The following is a 19,069-nucleotide window of genomic DNA, read 5'->3' on the forward strand; positions in this document are numbered from 1 at the left end:
TCTAATCTAATGTTAAAGTATTATCATTGCGGAGACGAATGCTAACCAAGGTCATTCATGCACGTTGAATCTAAAAAATTGCAGTGTTTCTTAAGGTACACTTTCAGAAACAACAAAAAGCAACTAGCATTAGGTATACCGTATACACTGGCATGATGTTTTTGTATGTAGTGCTGCTAGTACGAGACATGTAGTCAGTCATACTCACAGAGAAGAGAGAGCAGCCAGCAGGTTTGACAAGCTTACCAGCAACATGCATGCATGATTGTCCGGCTAGCCATTTTGGACCATCCTCCAAACCCATGTATCTGTTACCTATCTCAATCAAATCTGTAAGTGTTGGCAATTGAGGCCGAGAATGATCAGACGTGCGTGCGTGCGTACTCGATCACTTGTACAAACAGTACAGTTTCATAAAGAATAGAATAAGAACAAGGTACAGCAGGGCAGAGCTTGTCAAGGACCACCCTCACCCCCCGTTTTCCATATGATTTCTGAAGCATGTACATTATCTTACCACTAATTCACTAAGTTAAAGTTTCTCTAAAGAGAACTAGCTCTTAATACGGTAGTAGAAGCGTGAGGGTATGACTCTAAGAGTTCAAATTGTAGAGTTCCACTCGGTTATTAGCTGGCGCCCATAGACACGAGTGCTTCAATTGTTTGTGATTGCATGTTTGTAGTGGTGCGTGAGTGCCCGTCCGTTATCCTTATAATAAGAAAAAAATGTTTCTGTACAAAACACTAATATAAAGTGCCAAGTAAAGTTTAAACTAGCCCTTTCTTTGAAAACTCAGCACGTAAAATTTGTGACATTGATCCTCCCAACATTATATATATTTGCCTCGAAGCTTGACCATTATTGTACACTGAAAATTTGCATAATCTCTTATATATTATCATCGTGTCAGTGACACTTAAACCCACGTATCATATACATAGACAATAATAGCATACAAAAGTCTCGTCTCTCCATATTTAATTTATCCGTGGAATGCAAGGCATTGTCTCTTAGTGTCGATGGCATTATTGGCGTGCATGCATGTGCAGCTTTAGTACTAGACTTGGCCAAGCTAGAAGGGAGGCAAGTTTGACAAGTCTTGACCAGCTAGCAAACAGCATCCATGATTGGTGAAGCATTTTAGACCAAATTTGACTCATCTATCTACATCTCTCCATCCACCTTTTTTATCCATCCCAGTAAGGAAATAAAGGCAACTTGATCGAGATTGAGAATCATGCATGCATGCATGCGTACATGTTGATCCGTTAACTACCTCATCAAGATATATACAGTGCTTGGTCATTAGCCTATAAATTAAGGGCTCGCTCGTGCCTGCCTCGCCGTGCTCAGACGTGTGGATCAGTTGATAGCTACTTGAGGTTGAAATACATAGAGAGGATGGCTTCCTCAAGTCCTCGTGCTTCCGCCGCCGCCGTCGCCGGCGTGCTGGTGGTGGCCGCGCTGTGCCTCCACGGCGCCGTGGCGCAGCTGTGCGAGGACTACTACGACTGCACGTGCCCTGACGCCTACAACATCGTGAAGCGGGTCCTCATCGACGCGCACAAGTCGGACATTCGCATCTACGCCAGCCTCACCCGCCTCCATTTCCACGACTGCTTTGTCCAGGTACGTACGTACACACCTGCCTCTATCGGCGCCATGCATGCACGAATCGAATAAGCAACTGATTCGTGACGTATGCATGTCTGCAGGGCTGCGACGGGTCGCTGCTGCTGGACGGCGTGCCGGGGGTGATCAACTCGGAGAAGGGCGCGCCGCCCAACAACAATTCGGCGCGGGGGTTCCCGGTGGTGGACGCCGTCAAGACGGCGCTGGAGCAGGCCTGCCCCGGTGTCGTCTCCTGCGCCGACATCCTCGCCCTCGCCGCAGAGATCTCCGTCGAGCTGGTACGTACGGTCCTACTATAATTATTCATGTCGTGTGTGCTGGATGCTGGACGATGACTCGTACGTGCTCTGGTAGTTGCTCCGTCGTTTTCATGGGGCATACATGCATGCATGCTGATTTGTCGTTTCCCTGCTGCCGTGCATGCAGTCCGGAGGGCCTAGGTGGGGTGTGCTGCTGGGGAGACTGGACAGCAAGACTGCCGACTTCAACGGCGCCAGCAACCTGCCGTCACCCTTCGACAACCTCACCGTGCTCGAGGGCAAGTTCAAGGCTGTCGGCCTCAACAACGTCGACCTCGTCGCCCTCTCTGGTGCGCGCGCGCGTATATATATACCATCCTGTACATATCGATGCATATATGATCTCCACGTACGGCTTCTTTTACTAACTGTACGTACGTTGGTACATCTGAAATATGTGTGCACAGGGGCCCATACGTTTGGCCGTGTACAATGCCAATTCGTCACGGGCCGGCTCTACAACTTTAGCGGGACGAACCGGCCTGACCCGACCCTAGACTCGGCTTACCGGGCTTTCCTATCGCAAAGGTGCCCCATAAACGGCAACGGTTCTGCTCTGAACGACCTCGATCCAACGACACCAAACACCTTCGACAAGAACTACTATACAAATCTTGAGGCGAACCGGGGGTTCCTCAACTCCGACCAGGAGCTCAAGTCGTCGCCCCAAGCGCAGGGCGTCACGGCACCCATCGTCGACCGGTTTGCGAGCAGCCAGGATGCCTTCTTCAGCAACTTTGCACAGTCCATGATCAACATGGGGAACATTAAGCCGTTGACAGACCCCTCCAAAGGACAAATCCGGACCAACTGCAGAAAGGTCAATGCAAGCTAGGTAGGAATTGAAGGAGAAATATAATTAATTACGTGGCTGTGTTTAATACGAATTAAGCAGCCTGGCTTCTCTAATGTGCAGCTTGATCATTATTTCTTATTGCTGTCCAGTTTAGTCGTAATTGTTCGATCAATCCATCTCATATTCCATGTTGTTCTTCAATGTGAGACCATGAATTGTTGCCGCAAGAAAATAAACCGTTGCAATATCACTATCTGTTGCAGCAGTTACGTTGCCATAGACCAAAATTCAGAATTGTAGTGACTCAAGCTAGCCACATCACATCAGTTGGTGCAACAGTTTGGATCATCGCAACAGCTGGCCGTGTCTACTTGTTTAGTCCATCATGCCCCCCCCCCCCTCATGCTTCATGCACACCCTGTGTACACAAATGTTTGCAATCTAAAATAGTTATGAAGTTAATATTTGGCCCCGATGTTACCAGTTGCCCCCTGCTTGTATAGATTTTTCCTAGCTCCATCCCTGGTTTAATTTACTCATTAGTGCAAATCAAACAAAGTGTTTTATAGTGTCGTTACAAATTATTCCATGAAAAACTAACGGTTCTGCTAATTTTGAAGTGCTAAAAATTTCTTCTTTCTCAATCAACAAATACATTAGTTAAAGTTGTGTTTGTTAGATGTTGACCTTATAGTTAAAAAGAAGTGACTAAAAAGTAACAAAATTTCAATCGCCGTAAAAGTAGACAATTCGGCCTGCGTTCACCTAAGCGGAGATGACCTTCCTCACCGACAGCCACTGTAGCCCTGGCGGCCACCTCCCCAACCTTGCTCAGCCAAACTACCCACCTCTCCTCGCTACTCTCTCCTGAGGCGCGACCTTTCTTCCCAGGCGGATCATCCACGAGCCGCACCAAGGGGATGTGTTGGCAAGATGCTAGCCCCATCTCCAGCCTGTTAGGTAGTTCATCAGAGGGTTTGCTTGAATCAACATCTTCGCCCTCCTACCTAGTTGTGATGAAGGGCAAGTGTAACACCCCGAGAACCACACTACCCTGGAATGCTACTAAGATACATGGAGAACCACACTACCCAAAAATGCTATTAAGCTACACTTACGACCAACCGGATTAAAAAAAAATCCAGCAACACCTCCCTAGAAAAGTGCGGAAGCATAACCATACACCATATATAAGGAGATAATAAAACATCATAAATAAAAGAAGACTAACATCTTTTATCAACCTAGCTTTAACTTCTCAAACCTCAATAAAACCAACCACGATCTATCATCATTAAGTTATAGTCCTCAATAACAGAGAGATATAAACTTTTAAATTCCTCTAACTTATTACAACAAGACTCATAAAACATGTTGGTTAAGCACCAATTTAAAGCCTCATGGTACAAAGATAAAATATCCACAATTAATTCTCCTCATCCACACTATAACATCATTCGTATCCAAAACCTCAACTACTAAAACAGCAACCACAAATATAGCCCATGTCTCAAGTGACTCTCACAAGCCAAAACTTCTTTAAACCTAAGTATAAAGATTATCCTCATGAAATGCATATGTATATAAATGATCCACTCTAATCTTACCTGGCAACGTAAGAGTGTGCATCATACTACGACAATATATGATGTTGTACTGGTACAGTCCTGGCTAGATGCAGCGACATGCTATGATATGACGATATGGCCATGATTGATTCATTAGGAATATAACCACATGAACAATAGTATATAAATAAAGAATGTACCACAGTAGGACATCTTCATTTAATAAGTTAAATTGTAGCAACAACCGCTACGTTTACTTGCATCTACCGAAGGGAGAAAAGGGCTCAAGCAAGGTCAGGAGTGAAACCAACCTATTCACAAGCTACCACTCAGCACAAAAACCTCAATATAATATTCATAACTGAAAGGTAAAGAACCGCTACGCTCGAAACCCGACAAGTCCCTCAAACTACTAATCCGATGCTCAGCTCACTGCACTAGCGCTGCTGCCTGTCTTTTTCATATCTTTTTTATTTATTGAACATACCACAGTAAAATATAGCATGTTTAAAACCTACCGAATGAAAGCTATAACTTTTGAAAGCTACAACTTTTGTAAAGACACCATAATTTAATTTTGTCGTTAAAAGGGTGTAAATCACAATGGAAAACTGAGGATATAATATGCCTCTAAGTTCTGACCAGCGATTTCTACAGACCACCACCGATAGTAGACTACTCCAACAATTATAGAATTTTACCAGAAGCTAAATTACAACATTATCTACAACTTTTGTTACTATGAGAAAAATTATAAAATTCATTAAAGCCTCCAAATCTTCCCAAGAACAGAAACTGAAACCTAAACCCATCTTTGCTACACAGTAGAATTCCAACCACTATTGCGCCCAATCTACCTGGACAAAAATTTTGGAAAAATTACAAAAACTAGATCTGGTAGTCCTCTACAACTTTCTTCTTCATAGGTTGTACAGGAAAATTGGTCTTCATTATCTAAACCACCAAAACAGTAGCAATGCCCAATCGGATTATACACAGAACATCGATTACACACAAATTGACGGTTTCTCCCTAATTGATCCATCTCTAATGACGAGCCAAATACCTAAGATCATCCTAAAATAGAGGGGAAAGGTAAGGATTTAATACCTAGGTCATCCACACAAGAAATCCTTTCCTCCTTCCTTCCTTCCTTCATCTCCCCATTCTTGTTTCCTCACCTTCCTCCCCTTCTTGTTTCCAGCAAAGGGAAGCAGCAAGGGCGCCAAGGGGGAGGATGGCCAGGAGCAAGGAGGGGCGCAGGTTTGGCCAGCCTGGGCCCAATGTGGGAGGTGAAAGGGCTAGCCTCCCCCTCTAGACAACCCACCAAACCTCCTCTTTCTCTCTATCTCTTTTTTTCGACAATTCTGCAGTATGCCGCCTTCCGTGATTCAACAAAAAAAGAGAAATCTCCACAGAAGGTGCAGCTAGGGAAGCTCAAAAAATTGAAGACTTGTTATATAGTTTGGTGCTTGAATACCAAGGTTCCATGGAGGATGTTGCAACAATAGATGGTGGCAGCACTAGTACATGTGTTGTTTTCCAAAACCAAGGAGATGATGAATTTTTGAACATATGCGATGATTACATGGCTAAGCAACCATGTGTTTCGTATTATGTTCGAACTGAGTTGGATATGTACTTGGAGGAGCCAACACTGCCTAGAACACAAGATTTGGACATTATTCACTGGTGGCAGTATGCCTGGATCAAGTATCCTACCTTGAGAAAGATTGCTAGGGATGTGGTGGAAATTCCCGTGACAATAGTAGCATCCGAGTCAGTCTTTAGTACTAGGGGAGGATAATTAGTCGATATCGTAGTAGACTTGCACCAACTATGGTGGAAGCACTTATGTGTATGCAAGTTTGGTCTCGAGCTGACATGTTAGGTAAGTAGTTTACAAGTGTATGCAATGCAGGCTTGGTCTCTTATGTGTATGCACTAACTATTGATTCTTTAACATTGTGTTAATACGCTTGCAGTCCACCTTTGTTAACGCATTGACAACTTGTCTTGAAGACGAGGAGGAAGAGATGGTAATACCATCTAATCATTTTTGTAAATTGTGGTTCATACTTAACACTTGTGTTGATGTGGTCTTAGTTTGTAGGAGGATCCTGATTCAACTATTGTTGATTAATCATTGAAGACATTGATGCAACCATGCAGGTATATGCTTCTTTACTTGATGGTTTTGGAACTTACATGAGCTAGACATGAGCAGATGAGTTTTAGATGATCCTCTAGTAGAGATTAGCCACTAGAAAAAGTTATGTTGTTGTGACCTAATTTCAAATTGATTTGTTCTTTCTTGATAATATCAAATTTATTACCTTATGTAATCATAGTTTAAGTCATTGATTCTGATGGAATAGAAAACAAGGGTATGGAGTCTGATGTCTGAAAATGGATGAAGATCCATTTTCACTTTCTGAAATTGTTGACTATGTTTATGCTAGTGTAGTAGAAAGTAGCAGCATGCTACCACTTACAAGCAAACTGTTTCCATGCATGTTCTTTCACTTTTTTGTCATTTATGCAAACTGTTATTGATTATAGTGCATGTAACTCTTGATTTTTTAGGAACCGGTCGTGGCAAGCAGTTGAGAGTTGACACCAAGCAGATCAAAGTGCTAGTGTGTTACACTTACAAGCTGCAGTACAACCTGATGGATGCATCATGATTCATGCATGTGTTTCTTTTGTTTTGGAGTTTCTGGAAATCATATTTTTTATGGGTGTGAAAAAGGCAAACAAACTTGTGAACTGTTATCTACTTGTGAACTGTGACTGTGAGCTTATGAAAGAGTTAGTTGTGCTTGTGCAATGTGCATTCTGAATTCTGATTTGTGCTGCGAGCTTATGAAGTTGGTCGAGTTTCGGGTCTACCATAGGGTTTCGGGTCCCCCGTCGGGTTTTAGCGGGGCCGGAGGCGGGGGCGAATTTGCACCCGGTTTGACCTTCGGCTCTGGGTCGGGTTTCGGGTTTGGTGCGTTCTGGCTCCACCTGGCCCCGACCCGCCCTGTTGCAACCCTTAGTCAGAAATACTCTGATGAGTTCGACACATAGAACACCGGATCATTTGGTGAAGTCATCAGCCTTCACTTTGCCTCTGGATAAAATACTCTGGTGAGTTTAACCCCTGAACACCGTACCATCCGGTGAGGTCAATTCTTCTAGGACTTCTCAAATTCAGTCAATCTTTATCCCAGTTGTGATGGCTTCTTTATGTATTGCATCCATGAGATCTACTAACATATATTCTTTACAAACATATTAGTCTCAATGACTATGTTGTTATTAATAACTAAAATCACAATCATGACCTAATAGGACCATTTTTACTACAAGCAGATGTTGACGATAGAGCCATCCCCAAACTTGACCAAGCCAACGATGCCGGTGTCAAGCTCCGCGAATGCGTCACCATTGCCAGTCATGTGATTGCTACCACCTGTGTCCATATACCACACGCCACTCTGACCCTCGCCTTCGTAGCCAAGGTTCACCTGCACGCGCGTCTCATCGAGCTCGACACACCCGGGGTGTGCCAACTTCGTTGCGTCGATGAAGGCGCACACCTGCGCCATCAGCAATGCTGGCTCATTGTGTTCACCCTACGCAAGGTGAGCTTGCTCATTGCGCTTCGGCTGTCGGTAGCCCTTGGCCCAATGACCAAGTTTGTTGCAGTTGTGACACTTGTCATTGCTGACATCACGCTCGGACTCTTGCTTGCTGTCGTGGCCGTTGGAGTCACCCTTCTTCCGGCTCGACTTGCCACGGCGGTGTCTATGGCCACCACCCTTGCCGGAGTAGTAGGATCCCTCCCCCGGCTGCTGATCCTTTAGCCGTGCCATCCACTTCGCCTCGGTAAACAGGAGTTGTCCGCTTGTATTTGTCGGAGTAGCTGCCGTGCAACAATCCTTGATGGCCTTCAGACGACTGATCACCTCCTCGATGGACAATGTGGACAGATCAAGAAGGGTCTCAATGGACAAGGCGATCTTTGCAAACTTGGGAGGCACCAGACACAGGTACTCCTCGATCACCGTTGTGTCTCCGATGATGTCCCGAGAGTCACAAGCTGGTTTACTAGGCCAGTCAGCCATAGAGCGAAGTTCTCCACTGCCTTGCTATCACAGAATTTGATCACCTCATACTCCTTGAGGAGCTGCCGGGCCTTCACCTTCCGTACATGATTGGTGCCGACACACATTGCCTTGAGGTTGTCCCAAGCCTCCTTGGTAGTGCGCTTTGTCGCCAATGTGGAGATCATCTCCGGTGGGACCGCCTGGAGAATGGCCTCGAGCACCATCTGGTCTTCTTGCTCCTTGATGGCACCGATGTCGATGGCGCCCTAGAGCCCATGAGCTTGGAGCATTACCATCATCATCAGCGACCAATCGCTATAGTTCGTTCAAGTGAGTGTTGGATACACTACCGAGCCTCCAACCTCTCGTACTATCCGCTGCACCATGAGCGCATGGCCACCGTCGTCACGGTTTCATCCTCGGTGCGGAGGAGGAGAGGGAGACCCGCGATGTACCCGTTGCGGCGGAGTCTGAGAAAGCCTCAATCCTTCTGGAGCCAATGATTCTGACATGGCGTGGGAACGGTTTAACCCTGGCTTTGATACTACTTGTTGGCCTCCAATCCTTGCCGAGCACACACGAGCACTGCTCGGACAACACACGACCACTCCACGCACTCACGACCACACATGACTACTCCACGAGCACTCACGACCACAAACAAGCACTCCACGAGCACTCATGGCTACACACGAGGACATTGGAAGAACACGGGATTACTTAGATGCGAGAGAGAGATTTGCGCTGCTCAAACCATTGTGACTTTTCTATTTTCTTCATCGTTTATCTATAATACAAGAGCTCCTAAACGTTCCTTCTTTGACTCCTAAACGCGCAGCACGACCTGCAGTTCATGCGCATAAACGCGTGAGATTAGCCTGACCATTTGTTGCGCGTGACCTGGCTGAAACTAACTATGACACAACCACGACTCTAACTGAAAATCGAGAAACCAGCAAACTACAAGCTTGAGCAACATATTAAACTAACAATGGTTCGATGCTTTCTTGGGATTTAGGGCCTGTTTGTTTCAGCTAAAGATTCTGAAAAGCAGCTTATAAAAGCTGGATTGTGAAAAGCTGGATTGTAAAAAGCTGGATTGTGAAAAGCTTTTAGGTTGTAAATTCTAAAAAACTTTGATGGACAGTTTAGTAAAATGGACTTTCACAATCTATCAAAAGCTGAGAAAAACCAGCTTCTCAGATTCCCACAATCCAACCAGCAGATTTTAAAAAGCTATAACCAAAAGCTGTCTGTTTGTTTCAGCTTCGAATTGTAAAAGCTGAAAGCCACAATCCGAAGCTGAAACAAACAGGGCCTTAGTTTGATGCTCCAATGCATACTGGAAACAAAAATATAATTGAAATCAGTGAATGGAATGCAGACTCGTGAATGAAAAAAAAAGCAGCAACAAGTAAAAATGGAATTGCATTATTATTGACTGTGAATGGAGTTCCATCGTACCAACATTTGGTAGTTGCTGGTCTACTTATTGAAGTGTCTGCTTCACCACTAATACAAGAAATTCATATTCTTACCCTACAGCTATGAATACGTGTTTGTGCACAAGGGCGTCCTCATTTTATAGGTAACTCAATTCTAGTACTAATTTGCTATGGTGACATATTCTGCAGTTTTCATTGGATCCAAAGAGATCAGACGACTTACCAACACCTCATCTACATGCTAAACAGATTAACTCGATCATTTAATCTTCTTGACGATTGTATCTAAGTTTAATTGGTATTCATATTCACGTATAGGGTGTACACAAGATACCGCAAGAAAAGTGTTATCCACTTTCCATTCAGGAAGGAGTACGCTGTAAAAACTGACTTTCTGGTACATAATACATATTCATGTCTTGCATTTTTTACTGAATAAAAGGGTCAATTCATTCCACTGATGAATCTTTCCTCTTGAAGTGTATGAGGCTGCCACCTGACAACAATCTCTGCGTGTTTTATGTTCTTACTTTCATGCACGCATTTAGCCCGAACGGAGACGCTGTTAGGTTCAATGACCTTGAGGTATGAAATAACATATCGATGCCTACTTTTCAATTTCTACACGTGTTCAAGGACTAATTCTTTCGATTCTTCAAACGCAGCGCTTCAAACTACGCACAAGTGTGTTACAACCTGCTGAAATATATGCCCTTCAAGAACAGATGGCCGGGTTCTTATTGGAACATGTTATAAACCCAAATGGCGAGTTTCATGAACCGATCAGGCCGTCCACGCGTGCGAGACCTTCAGAGGACACCATACCTTCAATCAGAGAGTATGCGACAAGGAGGAAGGCTAGCAAGGGACTTGACAATGTATTCTATTTCCGCAATTCACACAATATTAATGAATGATATTACCTATTCTACGATATGCCACTGGTGTGTCAATGACATGTGGGACCAGGTCCCACTTGTCATCCTCACAATGGATGGCATATCGTAGAACCAGCACTTATTCAGTTGTAAATCATAGATTTTTTCATTTATTAATGAATGATATGAATTACTATGTATGATGCGAAGTTGGTATCCTCGGACGACTCTTGGACACAATGGCCTTCCAACGATGATGCGAAGGAGGAGCAAGAAGCGGCGTCTCGCAAACGTGCCCAAGAGGAGGAGGATGAGAGGCTAGCCTGTGAGTTGTGCACTACGGAGGAGCAAGAAGCAGTATCCCATAAACGCGCACAGGAGGAGGAGGACGAGAGGGTGGCCCGTCAGTGTGCTGCGGAGGAGGCCGAAGGCTCAAAACCTAGAGGCGTTAAGGTGTCAGACTTCAATGTCTTTGACACGTCGGCGAGTCTGTAGCATAGGCGATGCTGCGGTCGATCAGGCGTTGCCGGGTCCTCCGCTACACCACCATCGGCCCCCCAGCGTCCTCGGACGTACTCACGCCATCAATCATCAGTGCGGGGACGCTGTCCTCGTTGCGGGAGAGGTAGAGGGATACTGGACTAGCTCAACTCAACTGACTTTTCAGGGGGTGACTTGTAATATTGTGTGTTTGTCGATGCCTGACTTGTAATATGTGTTAATTGCTATGTATTAATGAATGTGTTTTTATTATTGATTTACAGTAAATATATGTATCATTGTATACATGTATTGAGAGAGAGACGGAAAAATTGATGAGAGAGAGAGAGATAGGACAGAGAGGAGGACCGTGGAGGGGGAGGGGGAAAACATTACCGGCTCAAATCTTCGGCCGGCAGTGATTCCAAAGAATCACTGCCGGCCGAAGGATACAGCCGGCAGTGATGCCAAAGAATCACTGCCTGCTGAATCCTTCAGCCGGCAGTGATAATCCCCTTCACTGCCGGTCCACCGAGCCGACAGTGATAGTCCTCGACTATCACTATCCGTTGCCCACTGTCGGCTCCAAAACCAACAGTGAAAGGGGTTTTGGAGCCAGCAGTGAAGGAATTTTCTGTAGTAGTAAAGCTTGAGCAACATATTAAACTAACAATGGTTCGGTGTTTTCTTGGGATTTAGTTTGATGCTCCAATTTATACCAGACACAGAAATATAGTTGAAATCAGTGAATGGAATGCAGACTCATGAATGATACAAAATAGCGACAAGTAAAAATGGAATTGCATTATTATTGACTGTGAATGGAGTTCCATCGTACCAGCATTTGATAGCTGCTGGCCTACATGAGACATTTCTCTATAATTGAATGGATGGATTTATTTAATTGATCAGCTCCTCAACCAAGCATGCAATCAACTGATCTATGCGCTAGCTAGATTGTTGAGATTCACTAGGAAAATGGAATGCACAAAACTGCCCTGACATGACATCATTACTACTTATCAGGTCTACCTGATGACCAACATCTCCGATGCCGCTATGCGCCATTAGTAACCACACCAAGGTGAGGAGCTCACCTCCTCTGCCCAGCTGCTGGGCGTGCAGCTCCGCTTGGCACTTGCCGGCCGCAAAAACAAGCAGCCTCATCCACATGTCTCTGATCTCCATCAGTGTCTCGCGCCATGGTCCGGGTTCTTCCTGCTCTTTCAAGCATTCCTCATCGCCAAACTCTAGCAAATCCTCCACCAGCTGATAAGCCGTGTCCAGAACATCTTGCTCGGAATTGCTGCTGTCATTCTTCTTGCTGCTCATCTTCTCATAAAAATTTGCTAGTGTGTCCTCTGCTGTGCCACTGAGTGGCAACATGGAAGGCTGCGCAACCAAGAGGTACACCATGTAGTTTGATATCTTTCTGCATGTATCCATTATAATTGATATTGTCTCAGTATCCATGCCAATAATGGCCTCGTCGTTGGGGCGTTTCCGCAAGTGCAACTCTGTGTATGTATGCAAGAGGATGATGTTATCCCCGAAAGAATTAGCGGCAGAGTTCAGCGTAGCTTTGATAATCGGGCGAAGATGTACCCAGTGTTGTTGTTCAGTGATCCTTGTAAACTCCTCGCGAGCAACACGTCCAACCCATGTTACAACATTGTCCATGATGTCCTTGCTTACCTTGACATGCTTGGTGTGGCGTAGCTTTCTGACAAAAAGCTTCTTCTCAATTGCTCTTAACATCTTTCTGATGGTGATAAGTGATTTGGATGATGTTCTTGACCGATCATGGCCCATACACGAGCTAAGGAAGTTGTACTGCCCCATGGAGTTCGACCACAATGTCCTATTCTCCGGCCAACCGATGCTACTGGAGAGAAGAAGCCAAGCAACATGGGAAAGCCTTTCACACTGTCGAGCTTTTAAGAATGCCCAGGTCCATGGTGACACGGCCATCAGAACGATAGCACAGACATCAAGAACAAAGCCGCCAATGAATAACACGTAGGTGATTGCAACATCAGCTCTACTGTAAAATTGTTTGTTGCTGGCAAATAGGAAGAGTGCAAAGGCTGATATCATGGAGACCTGGCTGACGCACCGGAGTATGATTCCGCTCCTTGCTCGAAGCACCATGGCCTTGGTGTACAGATCATCGTACATCATGGCAAGCTCAACCTCCAGCAGCTTGAGCAGTTGGTCCAGGGGCCTGTCTGATTGGAACTTGAATACCTCACGCACTTTCATCTGAGAGACAGTGCGTCCAGAGAAGAGATCTCGGACACCAAGCATTGATCTTAGAACATACAAGATTGTACCGGGATAGCTGCCTTTATCAACTTCGACATTCAGTTCCGGCAATTGCCAACTTGTTTCCCTAAGGCCATTTTGGCTACCGCACTTGAGAGCCCATGTCCTCTCCCCATACCTGATGATTCCAGCAAGAAACACAAGGATGGCTGGAGCTAAAATCTTCAAGTTGTGCCGACTTGTCGACTTCCAAAAGGCGTATAAGGCCAGGGAGACTTGGATGGACAGGTTCAGTAGATGCCTCAGCCATAGGTTGTTGTCTTCCATGGAGAAAGCAGTCATGGTGTCCTGCCCGCCAAGATGGACGAGTAGGAATGGCGCCCAAAAGAAAGCTAGATGGTGGCGATTCATATCGAATTGGTTCGAATCCTTAGTTCCATTGAATCCAGCTGATGTTGTGGCGCTCTGATCGTTTCGGGATATGAGGCCAAGCGCATATACTGCAACCATGTCTGCCCCCACATAGGCTAACCAGATGGAAAGCCTGAGAAGGGTGTTTGTGTTGTACCGCCTGATGCCACCGCTAAAGAAGAGGAAGATTTGCATGGTGAAGCTGAGCGATACGACTACTTGGATTTCCCACCTGGTCCATAGCAGCACCAAGCCCTACATAGTCAACATCATGCTTAAGTTCATAGCTGCTACCAAGATTTCTACATTGTTAACGCCCGATGCATGCTGATGCTTCTATGGTAAAATGTAATTAATAGCTGTTATATTCTATTATAATGAACCCATTTGTATTTGCTCTCGAGTTAGAAATTACCATGTTAGTCCAAGAAGAAAAGAAAGATCCTAACGGTCAACTATGGTGAGTCCTGATTATGACGGTTTAAATTAATCAAATATAGAAACAACTAAGGACTCTCCCAATATTCTAATATGATTGGGTTTCAGGCATTAATTAGGTATCCACGTAAGCAAAAAGCTAATGTGGCAAGCTATATAAAGAGAGAGATGAATCTTGTTTCTATTGGTATTAGGGCCCTGCAATTTCTTCCTTATGCTCTCTCCCCCCTCCCCCCCCACACATTTGATCCTCTACGCCCTTCATGACACAAGCACTGCTCACCCCTCCTCTTCGTGTAAAGCAACACAGTTGACCACATGAACAAAATAATAGTTTTGATCATGCTACATGTAACTATTAATTATCTTGGGAGACCTAAAGAAGCAACATATAGGTACCATATATCATAAGCTTATTTTTTAATTCCAATTTCTTACACTCTCTTCTTTAAGATATCACCTAATAAACAAAGTATTGGAAGTGGCTTAAGAGAGTTATTATAGCTGTTCAAAGAAAACAATTACATCTGTTGGAGTTTGAGGGATTTTCCCGTAAGATTCAGATTTCAGTTTGAAGTCAAAATTGAGTTCAAAGAACTTAAAAAAAAAAGGAAAGAGAGAGAGAGGAAGAGGAGACCTGTGACCAGTGGCCCGCTTCAAGGCCTATTTGGCCGAGCAGCCGACTGGCCCGGCCTCCATATGCCTTATCCTCTCGTCAGCTTCATAGAGAGCAGGAGGCGGCGGCACAGCTCTGCACGCTGTCGGTCGGTGGCTGGGCTGCTCCCAGTGTGGTTCTGTGTACGCATCTTCATGCGCGTGTTCTTGCAGGTGGTGGAAGGAGAGCACTTCCTGGCCCTTCGGGTGCGCGCTGTGCTGCTGGTGACCAAGCTCGCCTCGCTCTGTCGTCGTGCTGGACCTGGTCGCGTCCATTCTGTCGTGGTCCTGGCCGTGTGCGCCTTGTCGCCGCGCTAGATGCGGTCCTGCACGTTCTGGTGGTCTCGATTGTGTCGTGCTCCTGTGTTTTGTTGGGCGGTGACTGTGCGTGTGCGTGTGTTGTCATGTTCTGTTCTGTGATGTCCTCTTTTGCCTGGAGTCTTGGCTCCTCTCTGTTGCAGTGTCCGACTGCTCCTCGCGTGCCAACTGTGGTGTACCCTATAGTTGGCATAGTAATATTGTATCTCTGAAAACAACACCCTCATGACCTCTGTATAAAGAGGGTGTCTCTGTTTTGGGGACAATACTGTTGTGTGTCTTGCCTGTGGTGTCAACTTCGACTACAACGGAAAGTAAAACCGTTCTTGTTGACTTTACATAAAAGCGTGCAATTTTGCTATATTGTGTGCTTGTTTATTTGTGTGTTAATATTGGGAGGAATTACGTGCCATACTTGTGGGTTTGCTCAATGATGATAGCTAATTTCATGTGCTTAGCATATAGTCTTGTTTATTAGAGTGAAATTCATATTGGTATATTGTTTTATTGATCCGAATTGAATAACATATATGCTGTTAGTTTAATTGCTAAATAAACAAAAACTTGACTGATTTGAACTATAGTCTAGACATCTAGTTTTTACGTGATATGTGATCTAGATAGCTTGTTGGATGGCCGTTAATTCGGTAAACCATCCGGAGAGCCAATTACTTAATAAAACACTTGCTGATATGTTTCAAGTGTTTTTCCACTTATGTTGCTTTTTGTCATATGCGATATCCCGTTGAATATGAGTAGCATCATTTATGCTTTTCTTTATCTTAAAATACTCATGTTCATGTATGTTATGATATATCATGACAATCAAGTTACATTTATTATGTTTAAATTCAGAATCAGTTTAATTGAAATATTGCTAAAATGCACTATGAAACAACAACATCTACCATGGACATTAGAGTTGTATATATAACAAGTAGAACTCTAACTACGCAATTGGGCAGAATAGTCAGCAAGCTCTACTGCTAAGACCATTTGCACTATTTTGCACATGTTCACGGGAAACCTACTTGATGATGGGTTGTATAAAACTACTGTATCTAGATCCCCTAGTGTTTCCTGTATTCTCAGGGCATACGTCCGTTCCTGGGAAGGGAATCCCTAAACGTATGGAAACTACCCGCATGTATCCAGAATATCTCATGAACAGAGAAGTTTATCTCTAAGGATGATAAGAAATGAGTCCAGAGGTCGTACGATGAACCTATTTATATATGGAGCCAGGGGACAATACGGAGGACAAGCCATTCAAGTAAATTGAGATCCATTCAGGCCTATAGAAGCCTTAAGCCCTTAAGCCTTCTGTACTCATGATCTACATCAGTAATCCTTCAAGACCAAGTGCAAGGAGCTCCTCTACTAGGTTTAGATCTATCTAGGCTAACAAAGACCCCCCTTGTAAACTGTCTCAAAGATCAATACAAGACAAACAAGACGTAGGGATATTATCCTAAGGGAGGCCAGAACCTATATAAATCTCTCTGTGTGATGTGTGATTCGACTATAGGAAGTATCCCCTACTTCATTCACAAGTTCGTAAGATTAGTGATTCACAAATCATCGTCAACTGTCGCCGTCCGTGGGGAATATGACAAAAGACATCGAACCTTGGACACACAAGATGCTGTCAACTTCACCCAAGTCTGTACCGAGGACCAGCTTCTCGGACGAAGGGTTCTACGACAACTTTACCCCCTCGACCTACAAGGAACCAGCGGTCGACCGGGTGGATCTCAATGATGACTCCAACGACGAGCTAAATCATTTTATTGATCAATGCGACAAAGATTATGGCATCGAGTTTGACCTGCTCGATAACCAATACGATCATGCAAGCGATGTTCGCCGCAAGTCAGGATCCTCCCCTGCGGCTTCCAACAAGATGGATTGTTGAAGTACTTACCCAGAGATTTTCTCCAATGATAAATCCATGATGGGTCTGGACTCGCCCTCCACTAGAGATTACCCATGAGAAGTCTTCACCATCGAAGACAGGGGTCCTGGTCCATCCGTTCATGATGATGATTCCGCAAATTCACAAGACCACATTGCCCCGACTATGGGAAATGGCAACCAGCCCCCGTTGATGACAACTACTCTGATCCAAAGCCCCATCGGGATCTAGGATCTCGCGTATCCTGACCATCAATTTGGAACTCAGTGCCTCATATCTGCAGTGTTTTAGATGGTCCTCCTTCTATAAGAGGCCCTTCGACAACCCCCACTACAAATATGACTTACCCCTAGCGGTAAGGACTGAATCAACTTAATGACCAACATGACCAAAGAAGCTATGCTTCAGGCCGAGAACTCTCATCAAGCTGCAACAGTGAATAGCTAACTGGGGAAAATCACACACTGATCCTTCCCGTGATGGCTCAGATCCAGAAAGACATTAAACCCAAGAACAAGACGTCTAGGAAGACAATTGAACGCCTAGCCACCACAAGATCTCGCTGATCAAGAACCACCCCATAAATGATCTGCACAAAGTCATCAAGCAGCAGAGACGCTCGTAGACCCCCAAGGAATATCTAACTGCTCCCCAGTGTCCTAACCAGAGGACATCCCACGTCGTTTAAGTAGAAGCCATGGCCGATGTCCGACCCCAGTAGGCAGAACAACTGCGACTACCCGGACCGATGAGGGCACCATCAACAGATGACAATCTTTCTCTTTGGATCTACGGAGGGTTAACTGGTTGTCTTAGTTCTAGCCTGGGTAAATCAAGAAGTACAACAAAACACTAATCCTATCGAGTTCCTCCAGATCTACACTACGTCCATCCAAGTGGCTGGTGGGGACAATAATGTTATGGCAAACTACCTCTCCACAACCCTTGAAGGACCGGCCAAGACCGGGCTGACTAATCTACCACAAGAAATGATCTACTCGTGGGAGCAACTCTGTGATTTGTTTCGAGCCAACTTTCAAGGTACTTACGTTCGCCCCGACAAGAAAAACGGCCTCTTCCATGCCAAACAAACGGAAAAAGAAACCTTGCGCGAGTTTTTCCACCGCTTCAGCAACACCCGAAACACCAACCCAAAGATAAACAACTATGACATCATCCAAGCATTTACCCAAAGGGTCAGGAGCTGACGATGCATTGAAGACGTCACCAGGAAGGAGCCCGAGACAGTCAAGGAGCTTATGAATGAGGATTATCGACAAGGCGGTTAACACTGAAGAGGCACTCCTATACATCAAGGAAAGGGATCAGGGATCAAGTGCCCCTAGCTAGGACTAGATGATGACGCGGTGAAGAGCAAGTGCAAGAAGAACTCTGAAGAAGGTAAGGGCAAGGAAACTAAAACTGACAAAGTTTTTGTAGATCTTCTCGATGCGCGTCTCGACAAGTGTCCCAGCTCATCCCGAGGCAAAGGCCACTAGCCAGGCATTGGCAAGTACCCTGGCAAGCCCTGGTGCGACTTCCATCAGATCAAGGACCATAGCCTCTAGCAATGCTGCATTTGGTAGAAGCTGATCAAGGTTGAGGTTGACAAGGATAGGGGGAAGAAGACCCAAGTCACGACCCAGAGTAGGACTCCAGCTCCAGCAGCAGCGATGATGACTTGGACTTGATGTCCTATCAGTTGGGGAAGAGGACTGTCAACCACATGATCGACGGCTCCATGTCCTACGAGTCCAAACAAAAGTATAAGATGGTGTCCTAAGAAGTAGCTGTTGTCCCTATGAGTTGCCAGGCCATCAAGTGGTCAAATGTTGAAATCTCTTTCATCCAAGACAACTACCCAGAGAACTTTGT

At 45.0% G+C, this 19,069-nt stretch overlaps 2 protein-coding genes across 3 annotated transcripts; one reads left to right on the forward strand and one right to left on the reverse strand.

Annotated features, from left to right (window-relative positions):
* Positions 1-1,325: 1,325 nt before the first annotated feature.
* Positions 1,326-2,978, forward strand: LOC133906943 (peroxidase A2-like). Of its 2 annotated transcripts, XM_062348911.1 has the most exons (4): positions 1,331-1,630; positions 1,717-1,911; positions 2,060-2,222; positions 2,340-2,978. In XM_062348911.1, the coding sequence occupies exons 1-4, from the start codon at positions 1,403-1,405 to the stop codon at positions 2,765-2,767; spliced, it is 1,014 nt and encodes a 337-aa protein (XP_062204895.1). In that variant the 5' UTR covers positions 1,331-1,402; the 3' UTR covers positions 2,768-2,978. The 2 variants fall into 2 exon arrangements, with proteins under 2 accessions (XP_062204894.1, XP_062204895.1); XM_062348910.1 differs by having other exon boundaries at positions 1,326-1,630; positions 2,060-2,978.
* A 9,038-nt stretch (positions 2,979-12,016) lies between these two features.
* On the reverse strand, positions 12,017-15,432 carry LOC133907610 (uncharacterized). The gene is made up of 2 exons (XM_062349682.1): positions 14,945-15,432; positions 12,017-14,124 (listed from the first exon to the last, which is right to left on the reverse strand). The coding sequence occupies exon 2, from the start codon at positions 14,062-14,064 to the stop codon at positions 12,142-12,144; it is 1,923 nt and encodes a 640-aa protein (XP_062205666.1). The 5' UTR covers positions 14,065-14,124; positions 14,945-15,432; the 3' UTR covers positions 12,017-12,141.
* Positions 15,433-19,069: the final 3,637 nt, after the last annotated feature.

Source organism: Phragmites australis, chromosome 24 (assembly GCF_958298935.1).
Source record: "Phragmites australis chromosome 24, lpPhrAust1.1, whole genome shotgun sequence".
Lineage (NCBI taxonomy): Eukaryota > Viridiplantae > Streptophyta > Magnoliopsida > Poales > Poaceae > Phragmites > Phragmites australis.